We start from the raw sequence: 21,464 nt of genomic DNA, 5'->3' as shown, positions 1-21,464 counted from the left end.
ATTATTCAATTATTTTTTCCTCAAGTGTAAACAGTTAAATTTGGAGAAACAAAATCAGTTTTAATTTCCTAATTTCTATCCATCACACTGTGCACAGGGAGCCAAGAGCGGAGCCTTCCAGACATTGTTAACTGAGGTTCGTTATTCATTAGTCGCCAAAGCACTTTTTTTCCACCAGAGAAAATTGGCAGCAAACTGTTTTCATCTTTTCCAGTAAGCGGTCCTTTGTGCTCACAGAGTCTATTCTTCTGACAGATAAACATTGTGGAAAAAATATGGCTTTTCCTATAAAAGTCATTTGTTTTATTTCAGGCCTACAGACACATCTGGGTCTCCTCTGCCTGGAGCCCAGTGCAGCAGAGGCCCCGTCAAGCCCTGAGCCCAAGCGGAAGCCGGCGTGAACCCGGCGTGGGCAGGGTTCCCCCCCCAACCCCAACAAGGCTAAAGTCCCCAGGCCTGAGGGGCTTGGCCTCTCCCCTTCATGGGGTCTTCTCCCTACTCAGCCCCGCCTCCATCCTCCCAGCCCTGATCTGGCCGTCCTTGGTGAGGCCTATAGGGCAGACTCCTGGGAGCAAGTGTTCTGCGATCCCTTCCATTCACCCCTCACTTCCAGTCTGACCAGTGGTCCTGAAATCTGGAGAGAAGGCCGTCTGTACAAGTTTGAACAAACCCCCTACCCTTGGCGCAGCCCCACAGCCACCAAGGAGATCAGGGAGGCGAGACCTCGTCAGCTCTCTGCCTCTGCCAGGCCCCTGACTTTGACAGCCTTGGAAAGAAAAGGTTGGCTCTTGGGGGCAGCATGAAGGGAACGGAGGGGAGGGGCTGCCCAGGGGGCAGATGCAGGCTTCAGATAGCAGGAGATAGGCCCCTGCTACCCAACCCCCAGCACCTCTCGCCTGAGCACGGGGACCGTCATCCCAGACTGTGCCCTCCTGCGCCCCCTGCCCACCTGCCCAGACCCTCCAGGCACATAGTACTGTGGGGTCAGGTACCGCACCAGACGGGCGACTGTGCCCAGGGGCCACAGGGCCTTGGTGTCCCCTCATCACCTCCATCCCAGCCTGGCTCACACCTGGTCACCTCCATCCCAGCCTGGCTCACACCTGGTCAGGGTGGCCGTGCACACAGTGCCCCGCTGTCCCCGCCCTCGTGGAGTCACGGTCACAGCCTTCCCTGCTGTGCCCAGCCATGGATGGAGGCTGAGCCAGCCCGTTTCTGGTTACCTTACATGAACCACTAATTGAAGTCTGATGTTCTTGGCCCCCAAACAGTCAGAAATGACAGTTCCATCTCCAGCAGCTGGGCTTCCAGCATAGAGCCACGAGCGGGGCAGGGCAAGCTCAGAGGCCGACCAGAAAGCATGCCTGCTGCCCGCTTGCTCCCAGGCCTTGGCCGAGGGCCGGACGGGTGCCTCCAGGACTTGGGGAAGGCAGGGAGATTTCTGCAAGTGTCCTAGCTGCCACCTGCCCCGTCGGCCACGCCCCTGTGAGCGCTGGGGGGGAGCTGAGAGCCAGTCCCATGGCCCAGCGGAGGCCCAGCACATGGGTGTGGTGTGGAGCTGCCCCGTGTGCTCCTCGCGGGCCATACCCCCAGGCCATGCACACGGGCTGAGTGCATCTGTGCACACATGAGCCGGGGCTGGTGTCCTGCTGACAGTACCTGTCCCTCTTCTTGGAAAGCCACATGGAAAACCTGGGCCTCGGCTTGTAGGGAGCCAGGCCCAGCACTTCAGGGCTGGTTTCCACTCTGCCTGGAAACCAGCTGCCTGGAAGAAATCTGCAGCCTGGGAGGCCCTGCAGCCTCCTAAGAGCTTTTTTGGCTTCACAGGTTTGGCTTCAACCGCTCCCCTGGCGGGGAGAGGGCCTGGGTGAGGCAGCCAGACCCTCAGCCAGCCCCCTGGGTCAGCAGGGGCAGCATGCCTTGGGTGTGTGCACAAGTGTCCATGGGGCACAGTTCTAGGGGTGACAAGGGGCAGGGACACGAGAAATCCAGGGGAGCGTGCAGAGAGCAGAGGGCTTTATCTGAAGGACCGTGGACAGCCCAGCAAGTCCGAGTCTGGGCTGGAGACCCCCAAGGTCACAGAGCGTCCTGCGGCTCCAGGGGGACCCAAGGGGCCAGAGCCAGGCCCCACGTGTAGATGCCTGCACGGACAGGGGCGGGTGCCCTGCACGCTCGCCTGTTTCCGTCTGCCTCCCGCTGAGGTGGTGGCCCCGGCCTGGGGCTGCACCCTCCTGGGTCCCCGCTCACTGCCCTCTCCCCTCCCCCCGCCCCCCACCCACCTACCCAGGGCGTGGATCGGATTGATGAGCCCGGCCTGCAGCGCCTGCGCACGGCCCGGCGCCTGGAGCCGCGCATGGTGCTCACCGTGGAGCCGGGCATCTACTTCATCGACCACCTCCTGGAGGAGGCCCTGGCCGACCCGGCCCGCTCCTGCTTCTTTAACCGCGAGGTCCTGCAGCGCTTCCGTGGTTTTGGTGGGGTGAGTGCTGATTGCTCCCAGAACGCCCTCTTCCCTTCCCCCCACACCTGTCACCTCTTTGTCCTCCAGGACAGGAGGCACAATCTTGACTCTCCTCACTTGAGAGACACCTGGCCCACCCTTTCTCATGGTCTGTCACCGGCCCTCAACACAAGTGACACAGATTCCTACAAAACCCCTGCCTGCTCCAGGGACTGCCACCCACCTAGCAGGGGGCAGGCCAGGGTAGGCGGGTGGAGGAGCGTATGTCCTGTGGGAGGCGCCTTCTGCCCAGCAGCTGCACACAGCGGCCTTGAGGCCAGCGCCCCATCCTGGGCCATGCTGCCCACTCCACAGAAAGGGCTCTTCCCACTCAGCCTGGAGCTGTCAGGCCTGATGCTCAAACCAAGCGCGCAAGGGCAGCTCAGAGATAACGAGTGTCCATCCGTCTGACCAGGTCCGGATCGAGGAGGACGTTGTGGTGACTGACACTGGCATGGAGCTGCTGACCTGCGTGCCCCGCACAGTAGAGGAGGTAGAAGCGTGCATGGCGGGCCAGGACAAGGCCTTTGCTCCCTTCTCTGGCCCCAAGTAGAGCCACGGATGTGCCCCGGGGTAGGGGGCTGGGCCCCGGCCTCGCAAGTTGCGTCATGAAGGGAGGCCTGCTGATCAGCCCCAGTGGTGCTCAGAAATCACACGTGACATCATCGGCCTTTGATCACACCCAATATGCTGTTTCCCTGGAGAAACTTTCTTACTACTCTTCTGTGGGATCACACCCTTCATCTAAATGTCTTTACTTTGCTTGAGTGTCAGCGGCTTTTTGAATGCTAATTTTTAATTATCGCATTATTTTCAATAATCCCGTTCTCTTTACTAGCAACTAAATGTGTATTTTGCTGTCATTTGTATTCTGCTCAGGATGTTTTCTCTCAAAATCAATACACAGAATGGAATTTGCAATAAAAGTTTTCCTAAAATGGACCTTTGTGCCCATACCCGCCGCCCCCGCCCCCCCCCCCATTCTTTTTTCCCTTTGCAGATGAATACACGCTTAGACCTGGGAAGTGACCCTGCAGAGCCCTCTGGGGGCCCGAATGTGTAGATGGGGTTGTCTTGCCTCTGCACAGGTGCAAAGGAGGACCGTAGAGTAAGCAGCCTTTTTGATATGGGTGGCATAGTGGTCAAGCATCCACCTGCCAGTGCAGGGGATGCGGGTTCGATCCCGGGATTGGGAAGATCCTCCAGAGAAGGGAACGGCAACCCACTCTGGTATTCTTGCTGGAAAATCCCATGGACAGAGGAGCCCGGTGGAATACAGCCCATGGGGTCACAGTCGTGACTGAACACGCACACACGCACTGCCTCAAAGCTGGATTCCCGAAGTGGCCAGAACTGTGTAGCACTTACAGCCCAGTTACCCGAGAACCTGCGACTTGCAGACTCCTTGTCCTTGGTCTCCTTTTCACGTGAGATATGCTAGTAAAGCCAGCATCTGTTTGAGAGACACTGCCGCGTCAGGCAGCACCATGGCAAAGGTGAGCTCTCTCGTTCCTTCCACGTTCGCCGAGTCCATTTGTCTCCCAGGAGTGGAAGCCCACTGGCTGAGCTCCACTTTGAGGCACTGGAGCACCCGGGCCATCTGGCTCAGTCCCTGCCAGTGGCCAGACACCTAGCCTTCCTCTGCTTGCCCAGCCTTCCCACGGTCCCCCAGACCCACCCCCACTCTGCAGCCAGCTTCTAGAATCCTGCACGCCATCCCAGGCTTGTCTCTGCACATCTGGGAGTTTCTGAGCCAAGGTGAAGGGCAGGTGAGAAGGACAGATGTCACAGATGAAACCTTGACAGGACGGGGAAACCATAGCCCAAGCCAGAGACTGTTATTGAAGAGAGGAGTACAAACTGATTCCTTCTATGCCAATAATAAGAAAGTGCTTGTGATGTGGCCTCATTAAAATACAGCAGTATTGGTTTCAAATCACTATTTTTATAGTGATTTGTAACATCCAGTTTTTAAGGTTTCCTGCTGACAAGCAGATTACGATTATTCATGATATTGAGCATTTTGAGGAATGGCTGTCTTTCTGAGGGTCAGTTTGAGTTTGCCAAATCGTTCTCACCCCCAGCTGTACCTGCAAGCCACATTCTAAGCACAGGGTTTCAAGTTCCCCCCACCCCCAGGATAAAACCAGTTAAAATTAGGTTGGAACTCTTAAGTGGACACTTTAGTTGTGTTAACTGAAAAATACATCTTTCTCCTTCCTCCCCTTTAGATGTTTTAATACCAAAACTGCCCATTTCACATAACGTTTGCTCTGATTATCAAGCAAGTCAATAAAAAAGTTCAAGGAGAAATCTCAGTAACTAAGTGCTCTTCGTCCCAGAGGGACAATGGGGACAGAAATGGGCCTTGGACCCAGGTGGCCAAGTCAAGGGCGTTCTTTGCAGTAGGACTCAGGAACACAGCAGTCACCTACTTCGCCCCACGTTTCAGAGGCTGCGTTCAAGTCCTAAGTCTCCAAGTTTTGCAGAAATTTGTACAGCTTCAGAAATTCATTAGAGACCGTTCCAGAAAGCCATAGAGTGCCAAAAAGCCTTTCCAAAATCCAGGAAAAGTCTAGGTATTCATTCAAGAAATGAGTATCTCCTATATACCAATGTTGGCATAAAAACAAGACCCCAGCTCTCAGAGCCTGGAGTCTCAGAGACTTCTCCTTAAACATGCACAAATAGATTGTCTCAAACGCTGAAAAGTGCCAAGAAGGAAAGTAGAACAAGACTGACTTTGCCTAGAAAGCCAGGGGCCTGAGACAGAAGAAGGGTAGGAAGTGAAAAGTAAGAGGGATGAAGCCATTCCAGAGCTGTGCTAAGGCGGCCGGCCCTGGGGTAGAGTGCTGAGAAAAGCCCTGCTGTCAAAGCAGTGATGCAATGATGCGGGAGAGTTGGGGCCGGGTCGGGGCAGGGTGGTGGTAAAGGCAGCAAGAGCAGACCCACATCCCAGGGAGGCTGGGTCTCACCGAGTGTACTGGGGAACCACGAAGATCTGGAAAGTGTGGAAGATTCCGGGGAGATCAAAGCCAGGCCAGAGAGGGTGATGTCTCCTGCAGAAGGTGGGGCAGGGGAGGTGAGGCCGGGGAAGTCCGGAGACTCAGGAGGTAGAGCTGAAAGGTGGCGATGTACAAAGGCATCTGGTCCGATAGCTGCTTCCCAGGAAGCAAGTCTTGGGTAAATGGGCTGCAAACAAGTGTGATGTGTGACGCCTAACAACTCCATTCTCTTCCAAGCCCTGTTCTCTGGACACCCCTGCATAACCTTCAGGTCTGGAGTGCTGGGAGTAGCGGGGACTTTGCAGTAAAAGGGTATTCAGGGTTGCTGTTCTCCCTAGAACGTGTAAAAGGCACATGCGCTCTTCACTCCCAGGCAGCCACTGAGCAGTAGGTCTAAAGTGCTTTTACTGAAATAGGGCTGGCACCCCCACAACCATCTTGATATAGAATTTCCTGACAAGTTATTGGATGCTAACTTACAACTAATTCATAAAAATGAAATGGGATGTACTACCGCAGAAATCATTACTGCACTCCAGTTTTCATTAAGATGAAGTAGAAATCTATTTCCCAAGACATGAAAATAACTGAAGGATCATAGAAGACAAGGATCTAGATGGTGTCTTCCCTTGAAACACTCAGATCAGCTTTTCTCAGGCTTGTATTTATGAATTCCTTTTTACAGACACTCAGATGAAGACAGTGCACGTACTATACACTGTACTGTGAGGGGAAAGGCCTGACTTTGATGTCCCGTCGACCTCAAAGCCCAAGAACTGATTTCCTACCCTGAAGGTGGAGGCTGCACTCTGAGACACTAGGTGTCCAAGCAGGATGCGAGTTTCTGCTCCCTCTATTCTGGTATATACTTTTACATTAGGTGACAAAGAATGTAACAGAAGAGGCACTCTAAATTCAGAGACAACTATGTTCCTGTCATTAAGGGAAGCCTAGACGTGGTTGCTCAAACAGTAAAAACTCTGCCTGCCAATGCAGGAGATCCAAGAGACATGGGTTTGATCCTTGGGTCAGGAAGATCCCCCGCAGAAGGAAATGGTAATCCACTCTAGTATTCTTGCCTGGAAAATCCCATGGACAGTGCCTGGAGGGCTACAGTCCATGGAGTTGCAAAGAGTTGGACACAACTGAGCACGGCAGAGACGGGACAAAAGCGCCTCTGCGTGCCCCCACACCCGCCTCACCCCTGCCTTGGGCTGAGCACATAGAGGCCGCAGGCATCCATCTGCCTGCTCCTCAGAGCTGGCGAACAAACTTGGATTACTTTCTTGGCATCTAACAAAGAAACCCACAATGAAATACAGGCATTATTCCAAAGTTTTTTTTATTTCAAATCCATTGAAAGAAATAAAATTATATTTAAAAAAATAGAGTTATCTCACAAACTGAGGAAAGCCAGGAACAAAAAGAACAAGTACTTTTTCCTGAGAGGCAGATCTAACAGCTATAGAATGGACTTTATTCCTTCCTAGCTTTTGTCAGACAAAACTTTTCTATTTCTAAGGCATCGAAAACACTCCTAGTGCTTTAACTGGGTTGTTCAGGTACAAAGCTTCAAACCTTCTAACGGGGATTAAGAAACATCAAAAGCTGCTATGATTTCCTTCCTTTTAACCTCAAACATTAAAGTGTACATACTTCTACTTCTTTATGTAAATGAGAATTTCACACTCATGACCTGAATTTCAAAGTTCTGGTCATATTTTATTGAAATCTTACTACTTCTTGGTAAGAATGTCCAAAGCATGAGCTCACACCCCAGTAACTAAAAGGGGCCGGACAGCAGGAAGCACTGTTCACTGGCACCACCCGCAGCCAGGACCAGTCAGAAAGCACCCACCCCAGAAGACTCAGAGGCAGCTGGAAATTTACACTGAAGCCTAATTCCTAGACCACTAGACCTGCCAGCAAAGGCAGGTCATATCCTAATGGTTCATACGAAACCTACAGAACAAAAAAGTTACAAGTCCTTTACAATTCCCAAAGCTCTACACTTGCCCATTCCCCATACTTGGGTTCCCTCCATTTTATACTGATAAACCTATCAAATGAAAACCTTTCATTCCCAAACACTTCAGTAAGACAGTCAAGGCCATGGTTAACATTTTTTTACATTATGCATAAAACTGCACGACTGCTTGTGCTAGTTCTGATTTGCATAGGTAAAAGGAAAGTTTGAATCAACTGTTCCAAAAGTTCCAATCTTCTTTTCTTATTTGAAATAACCGAGTACATTCCTGATGATTTCCCGAAAGCTTCTTTTCCAAGATAGTTAGGTCACTTCATATAATAGGTAAGGATAAATTCCATGTGGACATTCATTTCTGAAAGATACTATTTAGTAAATAAAGAGATTAAAATGTCTGTAGCACCTCTTATAGATGCTTGAGGATTCAGGAGACCTAACTGCATCCCCAGTGAGGTGCTACTGAAGATTCAGCAGGATTCTGGGGCATCTCCTCCATCAACCTACAAGTTGATTGATACTCCAACCAGGGTAACCAACGTTGGACCCTAACAGCAACCCCTATCCTGTCTCCTGGCTCTATCAGGAGTTAGCCATCCTGGGATGGTGGCTCTCATGGGACAATACTGGGCTCGTGTCACATGCAGAAGGGATTCTTGGCCTTTGTTAATGGCTTTGCTGAGCTGCAGGGCACTATGATGTCTGCTGCTGACCAGAAGGGCACAGACACCACTCTTCCATCCACCTGAGGGTGCAACTTGAATTGCATCCTGGTTACAATGTCCCAGGGTCTTGGTGTGAAACAACAATGCAGCCTAAAAATGACCACATTCAAATAAGATAGCTGGTAACTCTTTAAGTCTGATGTGACTCAGCCTCTTGTCACCAGCCTGGGTCATCCAAAAACAAACACTGGAAGAAGAAAAAAACAGACTCCAACAAATTTGAGCTAGAGTTGCATTCAAAGAAAAACAAGGGCAATCAAAACTACCAACACTGATATAATCCAGATCCTAGAGATTCTCGTTCTAGCGACTGCCACTTTTTCTTCTCAACAGAAATATCAATATCCTGAGTTTTATCAGTATTTTCTTGCTAAAATAATTTATGGGACATAAATGCATACAAATGAATAAAAAGTGGTACAAAAGTCTGGAAGAATAGAGCCCACTAACTAAGAAATGTCACAAAAACAATACAAAAAGATGTGTTTAAGTGAAATAAATTAACTGTTAAACCTTATACTTTCAAGTTTTGTTAGGCTATTATTTTGGGAAATGGCATGGAGTTGACAGTGTATTTTTCTAATAACCAGCTGGTTAAGGTCAAATACAAGTGAGCCTTCACAGGAAATTTTTGCTTTCAAAATCCTCGGCCCCACTGCAATGTATGTGAACAGAGAAACTACCTGCTGAAATTAATATTCAAAATCCTAACCCGCAATTTGGGTGGACATAAACTGTTAAGATCCTTTGATTTACTAACCAGGCTGTGCAAATGGTGTTAAAAAAAAAAGCTTACTAGCATCTGCAGAAGCTAAAACTGATACGGAGTTTCTCTAAACCATTGATTTTTTTTAATTTTAACAAAATAATGCCAATCCAATAACCCAAAGGTATCCCAAGAGTGTAATTCTAATATGCTTTGCTTTTACTTTTAAAAAACCTATTTGCTTCCTAAATGCTATTTCTATTTTTAATCCAGTTGGGTGCATACTGCCTTTAAAATGCAATGGGGTTTCTTTACGTAACTTGTCATCACTATTCAAAAAACTAGTATTTGTTGGGTAAAACTAGTTATGCTGAAACAGGGTTTATGCTATACATAAAATCACTCCAAATTATAAAGTGATTGGTTTCTATTAGCCCTAAGCATTTTTAATACATAATTTAGAAACGAGTCACAAATAGATGAACAGAGGTCGCATTCAGCTTTCTTTCATCCAATTAACCATATCCATTAAAACCAAGACTCTTCCGCACGACTTGCCAGTTCCCCATTCCTTTTGTCAACCTAAAAAAGAAACATTTTTTTGGGAAGTCAGCATTTATTAAGAACATCAAGGTTCCAGGGCAGGTTTTTTTTTTTTTTTTTTTTTTCACCATATACCTTTAAGTGTTTTTTATCCCCACAAAAATCCTTATCATTTAAAACCAGATATTCAAGTTACACGTCTAACATTTTTAGCTAATCAGCTCTTCAGGGCTGACCCTAGAAAACAACCTTCAATGGATCTCTGAATAATGGCGGTTCAGCCGCTGATATGAGAGGTGTAGGTAGTCCCACCTTAAATGTTCAAGCCACAAGGTGTGAAGTTTGGAAGGGGTGAGCTCTACTGTCCTGCCTTATCAGGATTTGTCGTATTTTCAGTGCTACTGGGTTGCACGTTATCTGCGAGGTTGTGTGCGTGCTCAAGAAACAAATCTTTCAGTACACTTAATTCCTTAGTCAGCAATTTAATTTTTGCTTCCAACCGTTCATTCTCTTCCTTGAGCTGATTGACTCTCTGCAGCGTATCCTGCGCTTTCTGCTTGCTTTTCAACCGACTCTTTTTCACAGCCATGTTGTTCCTCTCCCTGCGCTGTCGATACTCGTCACTGTTGCGATCCATGGGTGAGCTCTTTTTGCTCTGCTTGCTGGGAGGCACAGCTTTGCCTCCGCCCCCAGGGCCGGCGGGCACCAGCTGAGGAACCTGCTGTAAGCCGCTGGCATGGGCCTGAGTATGGATGACACTTATTCCGTTCACGCCCGGAGTGCTGTTCTGCTGCGATGCCTTGCTCATTTGGGCACGCTCCCTTGTCAACACAGAACAAGCAGAATGAAGACAAGGTGATCAATGGTTTCCACACTGAACTGCCAAGAAATCTTCACATGTACCTATTTAAGAAAAAACTGCATTAAAATATTGGAAATGACAAGATCAAATGAGATCAAATTCGCATGTACTTAACAGCAGGCCAATATTAACTGACTATGCTGAGAAGCCTCCACAACAACTGCCGACTGTTCCCATGTTTCAGAAGTCTACGTCACGTAATTTAGAGAAGTAAGTTAATACACACGCACCACACGGCCAAATTTAACCCACCTGAGTCCCTGAGGGGACTGCCCATCTGTGACTGTTACCAAAAATGGGAGGAAAAAACAAAGCAGTGTCACTAGTTAGGTGGCGCATATGAATGACAGCACTTGGCAGTCTGCGAGAGAGAACTGTGAGGTGCTCCCTTTACACAGTTATAACAGGAGAGACGGTGCAATAAAAGAGGGGCGATGGCTCAACTGCTGGTCCAAGTCAAATCAGGAGGCAGGGGCAGAGCGCCCGTCCGGCCTCCTCGGGAACGCTGCACCGCCGTCTCTGCGTGGCCCTTACTCCAATGTGCAGACTGAGCCACAAAGGACCTAACTGTTCTCCCAAAGCGTATCTGTATGGGATACTTTGAAAATGTGTTTTTTGGCTTGTTTTTATTTTCCTAATGACCTCAAATGACGGTAGTTTACAGAGATTTCCTAAGTTAGTTTCTTGGCTCATTGAGGAGCTCTGAGACACCCAGTTTGCTTCCCCATCTCATCCAGCTTCTAGTGTTTTCCTAATTCTTGACAACTAGTAAACACATCTCAACACTGTCAACCTGATGCCGCAAGGAGAGAAACAAAGGCCCTGATGATGCATCCAAGGAGGTGCAAGCTGGGAGTCAGGCTGCACCAAGAGCCCGGGCAGCGGCAGGCCTGCACCCGGCTGGCGCCGCTCAAGCAGCACGGAGGGCAGGCCAAATCTGCAGTGCTGCCGCGAGAAACATTCCGTTTCAGAAACCACTCATATTCGGTTACTCTGAATCCACGCTGGTCCTAAAACTGCCTTAAGGTGTGTCAAAAGCAGACCTAGCCTATCATCACGAGGCCACTTCAAGACAGATTGTCTAAACTGAGTGAATTATGCCCACCAAGAAGTCACACGCTGCTGGAAACAGAGGAAGCAGTGCAGGAGCCATAAAACGACCCTGTTCTCTTTCCACAAAACTGCATCAGTGGAAAAACCTGAAGCCACAACCATGAACAGCTTCAAATGAGTACACCTCACAATTCTTAAGAAAAGCTTCGCCCAAACCTTTAGCAAGTCATTTCTGTATTGGCCGTTTTTCAAAAGGCCATGTATCATTGCTTTCCATTGTTTTTCAGGCCACACAGGCAGTCCTGAGCAAAAGGGGTCATCTGTTCTCACTTCGGTACTAAGGAAACACCAAAAGCTTCCTTCCAAACCATGATGGATATCTACTCCAAGTTTATCTTCAGTAATGAATATTTCACAATTTCCCTTGATAATTTATCATGTTGCCTATTTTTCCTTCCAGTTGAAAAGTGGCAGTTCAGGATAATTTGCACCACACTTAGCATTAATAGTGTTACTGGCCATCTATACTATTGCATATCTACTGGTCTAAAGTGAAGTGTTTACTCAATTTTTAAGAACTTGTTTAACACCTCTCCTGGGATTATCTCAACAATCAATGATTATGTTCATCTTATTTATCTTCTATATACCAACTGGGTTGTTAGTCTTTAAAGCTAATCCCTAGTAAACTCAGAGATAACAATAATCTAAAGAAGTAGAGACCAGGAACCAAGTCGATTCTCATCCTGGCTCGCACATCTGCGTCCCACTGTGGACACACCCCTTCCCTCTCTGGGCCTCCGTTTCCCCCTCTGCAAAGGAGGGATGTAAAATGCCCTCTGACACTGACACTATACCATGAACTTCAGTCACCAAAAACACTTATTACAGGCTCCAAACTTAGTGAAGTTCATGCCCGTTTTTGTTCTCAAAGACACCAGAACAAGGAAGGGTGCTTTCACCTCTGTCTGACTCATCTTGCCAAGGTACTGAACTCAGCAGACAAGGTTTTGAAAATAAGTCCTTGGCTTGTAAAACAAATAGTAATCATCAAACTGGTAAAATATGTAAGAAAGGGAAACTGGGAGATTAAAAAAAAAAAAAGGAGTTATTTTTATTTCCCCAACCAAAGACAAGCCAAGAAAGTAGTGCTCAAGGTGAAGAGTTATCCACCATGGAAAGGGGGTCAAAGAGCTAACTGGGGCTAAGACTTACTCCAAACAGATTTCCAATTTTATTTTTTACACTGAGTAAAACAGCTACCTCGAAATGCTACATACAGTTTACAGTTCTGCAGTTTACACTGATATCTGTGCTTTTGTTTCTTTCACAAACATTTAACGAGCACCTACAATGGAAAATAAGCTTATTTCAAATCTGGATGTTCAACCCTAAACGAAAGTCTGGCTCCTACGTGGACAAATGCAGTTCCAAAGTTCAGTCCACAGGAAGCAGGGCGGCACCTTGCTTCCTTGCTGCGAATCCCTCCGGCAGGAAGCAGAAGGAAAACTGAAACGCAGCAGTTCCCAAAAGCATGGTCCCTGAACCAGCGGCATCAGCATCCCCTTGGCAGACACGCAAATGCTCAGGCTGCCCCAGACGCAGGCACCAGCAGTCTCGGAACAGAGCTAAGCTCGTCTTGACAGGACCCGCAAGCACCGTTTCACAGCCACTGCCACAAACCAACCACAGATCTTCAGAAAGATGGGCTGAGTGGGTACCATTTTTAAAGTCAAATTTCTTAAATCAAGTGACGTTCATTCAAATCAGGGATACACTGAAAACTCAAAATGTTAGAATGAGTACAGCAAAATCAAAATTTTCTCAAGTTTCACTTGGGACAATAAATGTCTCAAGCATTTTCCTAGCTCTCTTGTCATTTTTTTCCATATATATACAATGAGCTATCCCTCCTCTCCTCCTTCCCAAATAAATGTTTAATTCCAATATCCCCAATGAAGATCTACACTCCAAAATATCCAGATATTTGTCCCTTGTTCCAAATCTGTTCAAATCATTGGTATTACTGGTATTCTACCCACCCGTATTCCCCAAAACACCTTACTCCACCACCCCTCTCCATTCTACGCCACAGTCACCTCAGGCTGACACCGTCTCTCGGGCACAGCCTGCCCCGCTGCAGCAGTGTCCCCCCAGCCACTGTCTCCAGAGCAATCGAGGACTCAAACCTGAGCGTGTCGCAGCCTCTCGCTGAATATTCATCTGTGGCTTCCACATACAGATCAAATCTCTTCAGGCCCAGCTCCCTTTCTCATCACCCCTCAACAATACTGGAAGCCAACATCACTCCCCCAAATGGTCTGCACTTTGTGCTTTTGTCCAATTTGTCCCCCTAGTTTCTCTGTCAATGCCAGCTCCACAGTGTGGCTCCCTGTAGAATAAGCTAGAGGCAGGCCTCCGTCTTTATCACCATACGCCCAGCATCCAGTGGTGGTGCTCAAGAAACGTTTGTTGAATACAGTCTCAAAAGGCTCAGAGAAAACATTTATTTATTTAAGTGTCTGATATAAAAATAAGATTCTCTAGCATTAAAATCTCTTAAAACAACCATAATTAAATTGAGTGTTACTAAGATAAGATGCCTGCAATGCGGGAGACCTGGGTTTGATCCCTAGGTCGGGAAGATCCCCTGGAGAAGGGAATGGCAACCCACTCCAGTATTCTTGCCTGGAGCATCCCATGGACGGAGGAGCCTGGTGGGCTGCAGTCCACCAGGTCGCAGAGTCGGACATGACTGAGCGACTTCACTTTCACTTTCTTTTCAAGATACACACAGTCTTCTTGGTCTGTCTTAAAGGTATACTGGAAAATAAAAACATTTGCTACTCTAGTCCCCAGCCTCTACAGTGAAGGTCATTCATGTCTAGTCTTTGCTTCATTCAGTTGAGAACCTTTATTTTCCACTTTGTCCAGTTACATTTTTCCACACCCTCAAGTTCTTAGGCATGTGTTGCCAGGGTTTGGCAACTCAGTACCACAAATGAAGTGAAGTAAGCCGTCAAACCCTAACACACACCCAAATGAGCAGGATTTCTATGCATTTGCCATGCTGGCTTCATGACCCAAAACAGGGGTCCACAAATGAGTATACTCCTTCAGGGAGCCTATACGTGGTCCACTGGAGTATGAGAAGAAAATCTCTTTTGTCTTTTTTTAATGTCATCGTTTTACTCTAGTTTTGGTGTCATTTACAACACACACCAACTATTAATAACACACCACACTGTTTATAAATATACATCTTTTAGAGTCATGCTCTTTTTTCTTTTTCTTTTTACTGATAGGTCGGGAAAACCAAAAATGCAGGAGACCAATGTACCTATCAGCATAAGAACCCACAGGAGCATCCCCTACCTCCGGCCTAAGAACACACAAGAAACATGGAATCGTGACTACCTGTGTTTACCATTTCTGTGATCAGGTGGGGCAATCTTAGGCCATAACACCAAATTCAGCCACATGAATTCTGCCCTATTCATCTTCACCTAGGGCTCACCAGGTGCTGTTTAAATCCCTAGGGATGAAACTACCTGTCCAAGATCAGACAACTTTGCCGAGGGTTATAACACGATCTTGAGAAGTTAAGAGGATATTCTGGGGGTTAAAAAAAAAAAAATTAAGTTTAGGTTCTACCTATGTTTTTCAGGCAGGTATTAAAATGGCTGAATCTGCCAAGTGTGCCCACCAGAAGTAGGACTTAAGAAACTGCAAAGTTCTTCAGCTCACTAGCATCCTGTAATTATTTAGCCTTGTTTACACTAAGTTTTTCCAAAACAGTGAATCAACTTTAAGAATAGCTTATCCCAAATACTACTCAAGTAGTAACAGCTGATCAGATTTTAACTTTTAGTTATCAAGGGTTTTTACAGACTAAATTTCTTAGTAAAGCAAGCCTCCATAGTATTTTATTTCAAATGTGTCTCTGAGCATCCCATATCCTACCTGAATTAAAGGATAATCTCTTCAAACAAGAATTCAACTGACAGCGTATCCTGGGAGAGAGAACTACCAACTTTTGGGTAACCCACCAATGTTAAACACCTTTCTGAAACGGACACATTTTATGTAAGATGCTAGATGACAGCACAAACCTCAGATCAGAGGAAAGCCAAGCAATTAAACCTTCTGAAGAATAAAAACCCACAAGCTTACTTCGAAGAACAGATTCTCCTTCCCCTCAAACATGCATTTCCATCCTCTCCACATAGGCACCTCGGCTGGCAGTTTTCCTGTGTTCCCTCCAAACACGCTAATGAAGTGCTTCATTTCTTGCCCTCCTCTTTCCTATTCTACTCTTGGCGGCTGCACGTTCATCGAACCTGTGCTTAACAGTCAACGCAGGGTATATATTCGAAGTACAGCTCCATAAGCAAACACAATATTATTTGAGTAAAGTCATATATTTCAAAATCAACTGCTTTCCCTGCCTACTTTTCTACCAACTTCTGAACTGGATTCCCGACTGCCCGACACCGAGCCGTTTAGGACTTGCAGGAAATAATCCCAGGTGGCACTCAACAGGACGCGATCCACCTTCTGCTATTCTGGGAACACCCTTTATCCCCAGGGGCCAATACGAGCCTGGCTAGTCACACTGCAGAAACAAGAGGGCCGGGTTCTGGAGTGGGGCACAGCCGGGCTCGCATCCCGTCCCCGGCCGGCAGCAGGGGCGCCGGGGGAACGCGGGGGTCGGCGGGTGGCGCCGTGGCGCTGGGCCGGAGCCAGGGATGAGCTCAGCGGCCCCGCCGAGTGTTGCCGGCAGGTTGCATCAGACGCCGCGCGGGGCCGCCGCCCGCGCCGCGGGCCGCGCAGGGCCTTCCCAGCAAGCCGGCCGCCCAGGGCCGGGCTAGGTCTCCTCGGGCTGGGGCCGCGCCCACGCGAGCGGCCGGCGGCGCCGCGGCCTCCTTCTCCTCCCTCAGCCCGCCCGCGGCCTCCTTACCTGGCCCCTCCAGCCCGCCCGCTCCCAGGCGGCCTCCACTCCAAGCGGCCCCGCACGGCGCGGCCCGACCCGACCCAGGCCTCGCAGCCCGAGAGTCAGCCAGGAGGAGCGACGGTTACGAAACCGGCTGCCTCCGCCCGTTCCGCCGCCGCAGCCGCCGCAGCCGCCACCACCACCGGCTTCCCCTCCTCGCCGGGTCCGCGCGCGCGGCCGCTGCCGTCGTGACCAATGGGAGCGCTGTCTTGCGGGGGACACGCCCTCCCCCCCCGCGACGGGCAGGGCCACCAGCCAATTGCGGGAGGTCTAGGCGCGGGAGGCGGGCACGCGGCGGAGGCGTATCCCACGGTTCGGCGGAGAGGGCGGGGCCGGCGGGAGAGGCTGCCCGGGGTTCCCCGGGAGAGCGCGCTGGGCGGCTCTCCGAGGGGTGGGCGGCCGACAGCGGGGAAGGTTCGGTGGAAATTGGAGAACCAATTAGTAGCCTCGAGAAGGGAACACCTGTCTTTGGAAAGCAAAATTTCCTGAGATGATGTTTTGAATCACCGATTTCTGTTTTAGTTTCACCACGTCCTCGGGGAGCCCCGCCTCGGCGTCGCTCCCTGGAACGGCCCACCGGGCTCGCCTCCTGGGACGCTGGGCGCCCGAAGGACGCCTCACCGCCGACTGCCAGCACCACTCGGAGGGAGCCTGGAGAGAAGACCTGGACCTCAGGGCGGTGAAGGCAGCTGCAAACTTGTTGAAAGACGAAGGGAGCAAAACTTTCCCAACGTAGGATTAGTGTTGATGTCACATTGGTGCAGACTGTGGTTATGGGGGAATGCATTTCCACGATCCATTCTCTTGTGCTGTACTGTCCTCCAGGTGAACAGAGACGTGATCTCAAAAAATGGATGGTAGTCCATCCTTATTTATCTAAGACAATTCACAGGAGAATCTGAAAGCGTATCAAGACCAGGAAGCAGCGCTCAGGGTGAAGGCAGATAGGTTTGATTGCTTCCTCTTTAGGACTTCTTATCATCCAAAAACTGGAGTCTTTGAAAGAGGAAACGTTTCTTCATCACCCAGGCCACGGCATCAGCTCATCGCATAAGACTGTTTCGAGGAATCAGTGAAGAGATGATAAAATATTTGCAAAAAAAATAAAGATAATAAAAATCAAAAGGGAGGCAACTGCAAATGAGCACTGATAACCACAGAAGCACACTTGGTAGAATGACACAGAATCATCAAAAACACTATGTTCTTTCACTTTGGCCCTTAGTGTTCCGAGTTGAAATTTCTTTGATCAAGATTTTAGCACTGTTAAAACTGGATTCGATTTTGTTGCTCACAAAATCATAACTACACCCACTCTTTCCTAATCACTTAAAAAACTGTATAAAAAATAAAGTATAGGTAGGTTCACATATCCTCTGGTTTGCTAACCTCTCTGCCAAGCTGCTCCAGCATTCTCCCTGTCTGTCTGGGCAGGCCTTCTTCCACATTCAGCAGGTCTAGTCAATGCCAAGGAGACTAGAGTATTTATTTCCTCCTCAGCTGGTAGCTGGTAATTCTTTCTTCTACTCATTTTACACGTATTTATTTGGTGCCAACTATGTGCTAAGCTGTCGGGAATCAGCAACAAATAGTCCCTGTCCACACGGAGCTTACACTTAGAAACATTCAGTAATCACACAATTTTCTAATGACTATTTTCATTGTTATTTTAAGAAAGAAGTTCAAGATGTTGCAAGAGATTATGAGAAGGGAATCAAACCTGGTCTATGGGTTAGGGACACCCTGTATGATGAGTAGGATTTGCCTAAGTGGTACAGATAAAGGGAATGTGTCTTCAAGTCAGAGGATCTCGCTTATCTAAAGGTCTTGTGAATTCGCTCAGTCGTGTCCGACTCTTTGAGACCCTGTGGACTGTACCCGCCAGGCTCCTTTGTCCATGTAATTCTTCAGGCTAGAACACTAGAGTGGGTTGCCATATCCTTCTCCAGGGGATCTTCCTGACCCAGGGATCAAACCCTGGTCTCTCATATTGTAGGCAGACTCTTCACCCTCTGAGCCACTAAGGAAGCCCCAAAGGTCTGGAGATGGGAGAAATTTAAAGCCAGAGTGGCTAAAGCACAGTGCCCCGGAGGAGAGTGATGAGATGGACAGGACCTTGTGGCCTGGGAAGGAATCTGATTCTTACCCTAAGAGAGATGGGATTCCTCTGAAAGACTTGCTCTCATCGTAAGGAAATGAGGAGAGCCTGGTGGAGCTATTTTTAGTTTGAGGAGATCCACAAATTTCTTGCATGTCATAGGGACCCAAGCCACTACAATCAAAGAAAAATTTCCTGCATAGATCTCGGCCTCACTGATACTCAATACACAGTCTACAAATCCAGAGAATTTGTAATCAAGTAGTACCTTTCACTTTTCACTTTCATGCATTGGAGAAGGAAGTGGCAACCCACTCCAGTGTTCTTGCCTGGGGAATCTCAGGGACAGGGGAGCCTGGTGGGCTGCTGTCTCTGGGGTCGCACAGAGTCGGACGCAACTGAAGTGACTTAGCAGCAGCAGCAGCAGCAGCAGTACCTTAAAATCCCCTCCAAAGGACTTGAGAAGTAAGACCTCCTATAATTGAATAGGCTAATTACCTGAGAGCGACTGCGATTAACTACTTAGTTACCTAACAGGTATGGACTCTAGTGTCCGGCTGTTCTGTTCACAGCTGCACCTCTTACTGGTTGTGTGACCTCAGGCCAATAACTTAACCTCTGTCTCATCTGCAAATGGGGAGACCAACGATGTCTATCCAATAGAATAGCTGTGAGAATTAGAGTTGATAAAAGTTAGGGCCCTAGAACAGCCTGGCTGATACAACATTGTTGTTAGTGTTGTTTAGTTGCTAAGTCGTGTCCAACTCTTTTGCAGCCACATAGACTTTAGCCCACCAAGCTCCTCTGTGCATGGGATTTCCCAGGCAAGAATACTGGAGTGGGTGCCATTTCCTTCTCCAAGGGATCTTCCCAACCCAGAGATTGAACCTGCATCTCCTACATTGGCAGGTGGATTCTTTACCACTGAGTCACCAGGGAAACCCCTGATACATGGTAGGAACTTAGAAGTATCAGCTATTATTACCATGATGCTCATAACTGAATTATAAACCAATTATATCCACAGAATTATAGTAAACTACAATACACTACAAAACAAAGTCACACTGTGCTTAATATTACTTTGATGATTCAGGCACTGAAATATTCACAATATTGAAGATGATGTTGACTCAATAGGGTATCTCAAAAGGCATTTTTTAAAGGATAGTTCCCTTAGTTACCACATGTTATCATTTCATTTCTTTCCACCGAATGGAAAAAAAGTTTAGTAATTTGAAATCTCTTAGTATTTGAAAGCCAGATCAATAGAAGTTTCCCATGGAAACTTAAGTATTTACCATAAATGTATCTTAAGTACTCAGAATAATATTTAAGTATGATAAATGTGTATCTGTAAAGTTTCTGAAAAATTAATATACCAAATTAACCACTTTTGACAGATCTGGACCACAGCTATAATATTCTGAGGATTGAGATAATGTCTGTCACAGGTTTGAGTCTCAACAGATGGTTTTTGTGCTATATTAGCAATTACATGACAGGGATTGGCAATTATTCCTCATTGGTTGGGGCTCTTTTGATAGGAAATAACTGAAAACCAACCCTGAGTATGCTTAGCACAAAGAAGGATTTGGTCAAAGATTTTAGGACGTTGCATACATTATTCCTTCTTCACACAGCCACTGACAGCCTCAATGTTCACAGCTTTGGTCACCACAGAAAGGCCCACTCACCTTACCAGTTCCTGTTATAAAAGTCCTAGACAAGGACTTAGGGGCTGGTCCAGCTGGGTCAAGTGCTCTTCCCTGGAATGATCAAATGGCTTGGAGCAGGTCACCTTGTACTGACATGGCAGCTGTGGATGATAAGGCAGAGGCAGCTCCCAGAGGGAAAGAGGACACTGAGCAGACGAATCCACCAGTGTCTGCTTCAAATGCCAGCTCACACTGTGGCCACTCTGATGGAGCCTTAATCACTCTGGTTGTCTGATTTGTTCTTTCCTGTATCATATGATCCCCATCCTGGTGGACAAGATTTAAACCTCCAATTTTACCTTCAGTAGCTCTATTTGGAATAACAGCTAAGATGCTCAATGGTTGTCTTAGGACATCCCCAAATTTCATAAGTTGGCCCTATGTGTGAAAGAGAAAAATCTGACATAGTTTAAACTAGAATAGTGTCAATGTCTGTTATAAAGCACTTTTCCACATGTCAGATTTCATTATTCTATCAGTTAGAATGTCATCCGTACCTAGAACCTATTATACAGAATGAAGTAAGTCAGAAAGAGAAAGAAAAATATCATATACTAATGCATATATGTGGAATCTAGAAAGATGGAACTGATGAATCTTTTTCCAGGGCAGCAATGGATAAACAGACATAGAAGACTTACGGACACGGAGTAGGCAGGGAAGGTGGACAGAGAGAGTGAGATGTATGGAGAGACTAACATGGAAACTTACATTGCCATATGTAAAATAGACAGCCAATGAGAATTTGCTGTATAACTCAGGGAACTCAAACAGGGGCTCTGTAACAACCTAGAGGGGTAGGGTGGAGAGAGAGATGGGAGGGAGGGGACATATGTATACCTATGCCTGATTCATGTTGATGTTTGGCAGAAAACAGCAAAATTCTGTAAAGTAATTATCCTTCAATTAAAAAATAAAATTTAAAAAAGACATGTCATACATGCATTTTAGAATAGTACATAGTATCTGTGCACACAAGGATTGGTGTGTGTTGTGGTGTGTACTGTGTAAACACATGAAAATAGGCCAGACTGTCTGCATACAGGAGAGCTGTGTTCACAAGAGGGGTGTGACATCTGTACATATCAGGAGAGGTAACTTGTATCTACTTGTGGATCCAGGAGTGTCTTATATCTTCACCCCTCTGAAAAAGCACTAATTATCTGTTTCATGTTGATTGTAATGCAAATTACTCTAGAGCCTATGAAGTACAAAACTGCAGATAAACAGAGGGTCATTTGGGATTTGTTCATTTGTGGGATATGTGACACCAGTCT

General features: G+C 47.5%; 2 protein-coding genes across 2 annotated transcripts in view; one reads left to right on the top strand and one right to left on the bottom strand.

The window, feature by feature from the left end:
• PEPD (peptidase D) overlaps positions 1-3,442 on the top strand; it is a 120,044-nt gene extending 116,602 nt beyond the window's left edge. The window contains exons 14-15 of the mRNA XM_025269021.3: positions 2,288-2,479; positions 2,916-3,442. Of these exons, the coding sequence (XP_025124806.2) occupies positions 2,288-2,479; positions 2,916-3,053 (330 nt within the window). The 3' untranslated portion in view covers positions 3,054-3,442. The remainder of the gene's footprint in view (positions 1-2,287; positions 2,480-2,915) is intronic.
• A 3,388-nt stretch (positions 3,443-6,830) lies between these two features.
• CEBPG (CCAAT enhancer binding protein gamma) lies at positions 6,831-16,536 on the bottom strand. Its single transcript, XM_006061376.4, has 2 exons — positions 16,339-16,536; positions 6,831-10,366 (listed from the first exon to the last, which is right to left on the bottom strand). The coding sequence occupies exon 2, from the start codon at positions 10,269-10,271 to the stop codon at positions 9,822-9,824; it is 450 nt and encodes a 149-aa protein (XP_006061438.1). The 5' UTR covers positions 10,272-10,366; positions 16,339-16,536; the 3' UTR covers positions 6,831-9,821.
• Between the last annotated feature and the right edge of the window lie 4,928 nt (positions 16,537-21,464).

The sequence above is a fragment of the Bubalus bubalis genome, chromosome 18, assembly GCF_019923935.1.
Source record: "Bubalus bubalis isolate 160015118507 breed Murrah chromosome 18, NDDB_SH_1, whole genome shotgun sequence".
Taxonomy (NCBI): Eukaryota; Metazoa; Chordata; class Mammalia; order Artiodactyla; family Bovidae; genus Bubalus; species Bubalus bubalis.
This window is presented reverse-complemented; position numbering and strand designations above follow the sequence as displayed.

Bases quoted from the DNA above. Each gene is read 5' to 3' on its own strand.
- CEBPG (XM_006061376.4), bottom strand. From the start codon at position 10,271: ATGAGCAAGGCATCGCAGCAGAACAGCACTCCGGGCGTGAACGGAATA.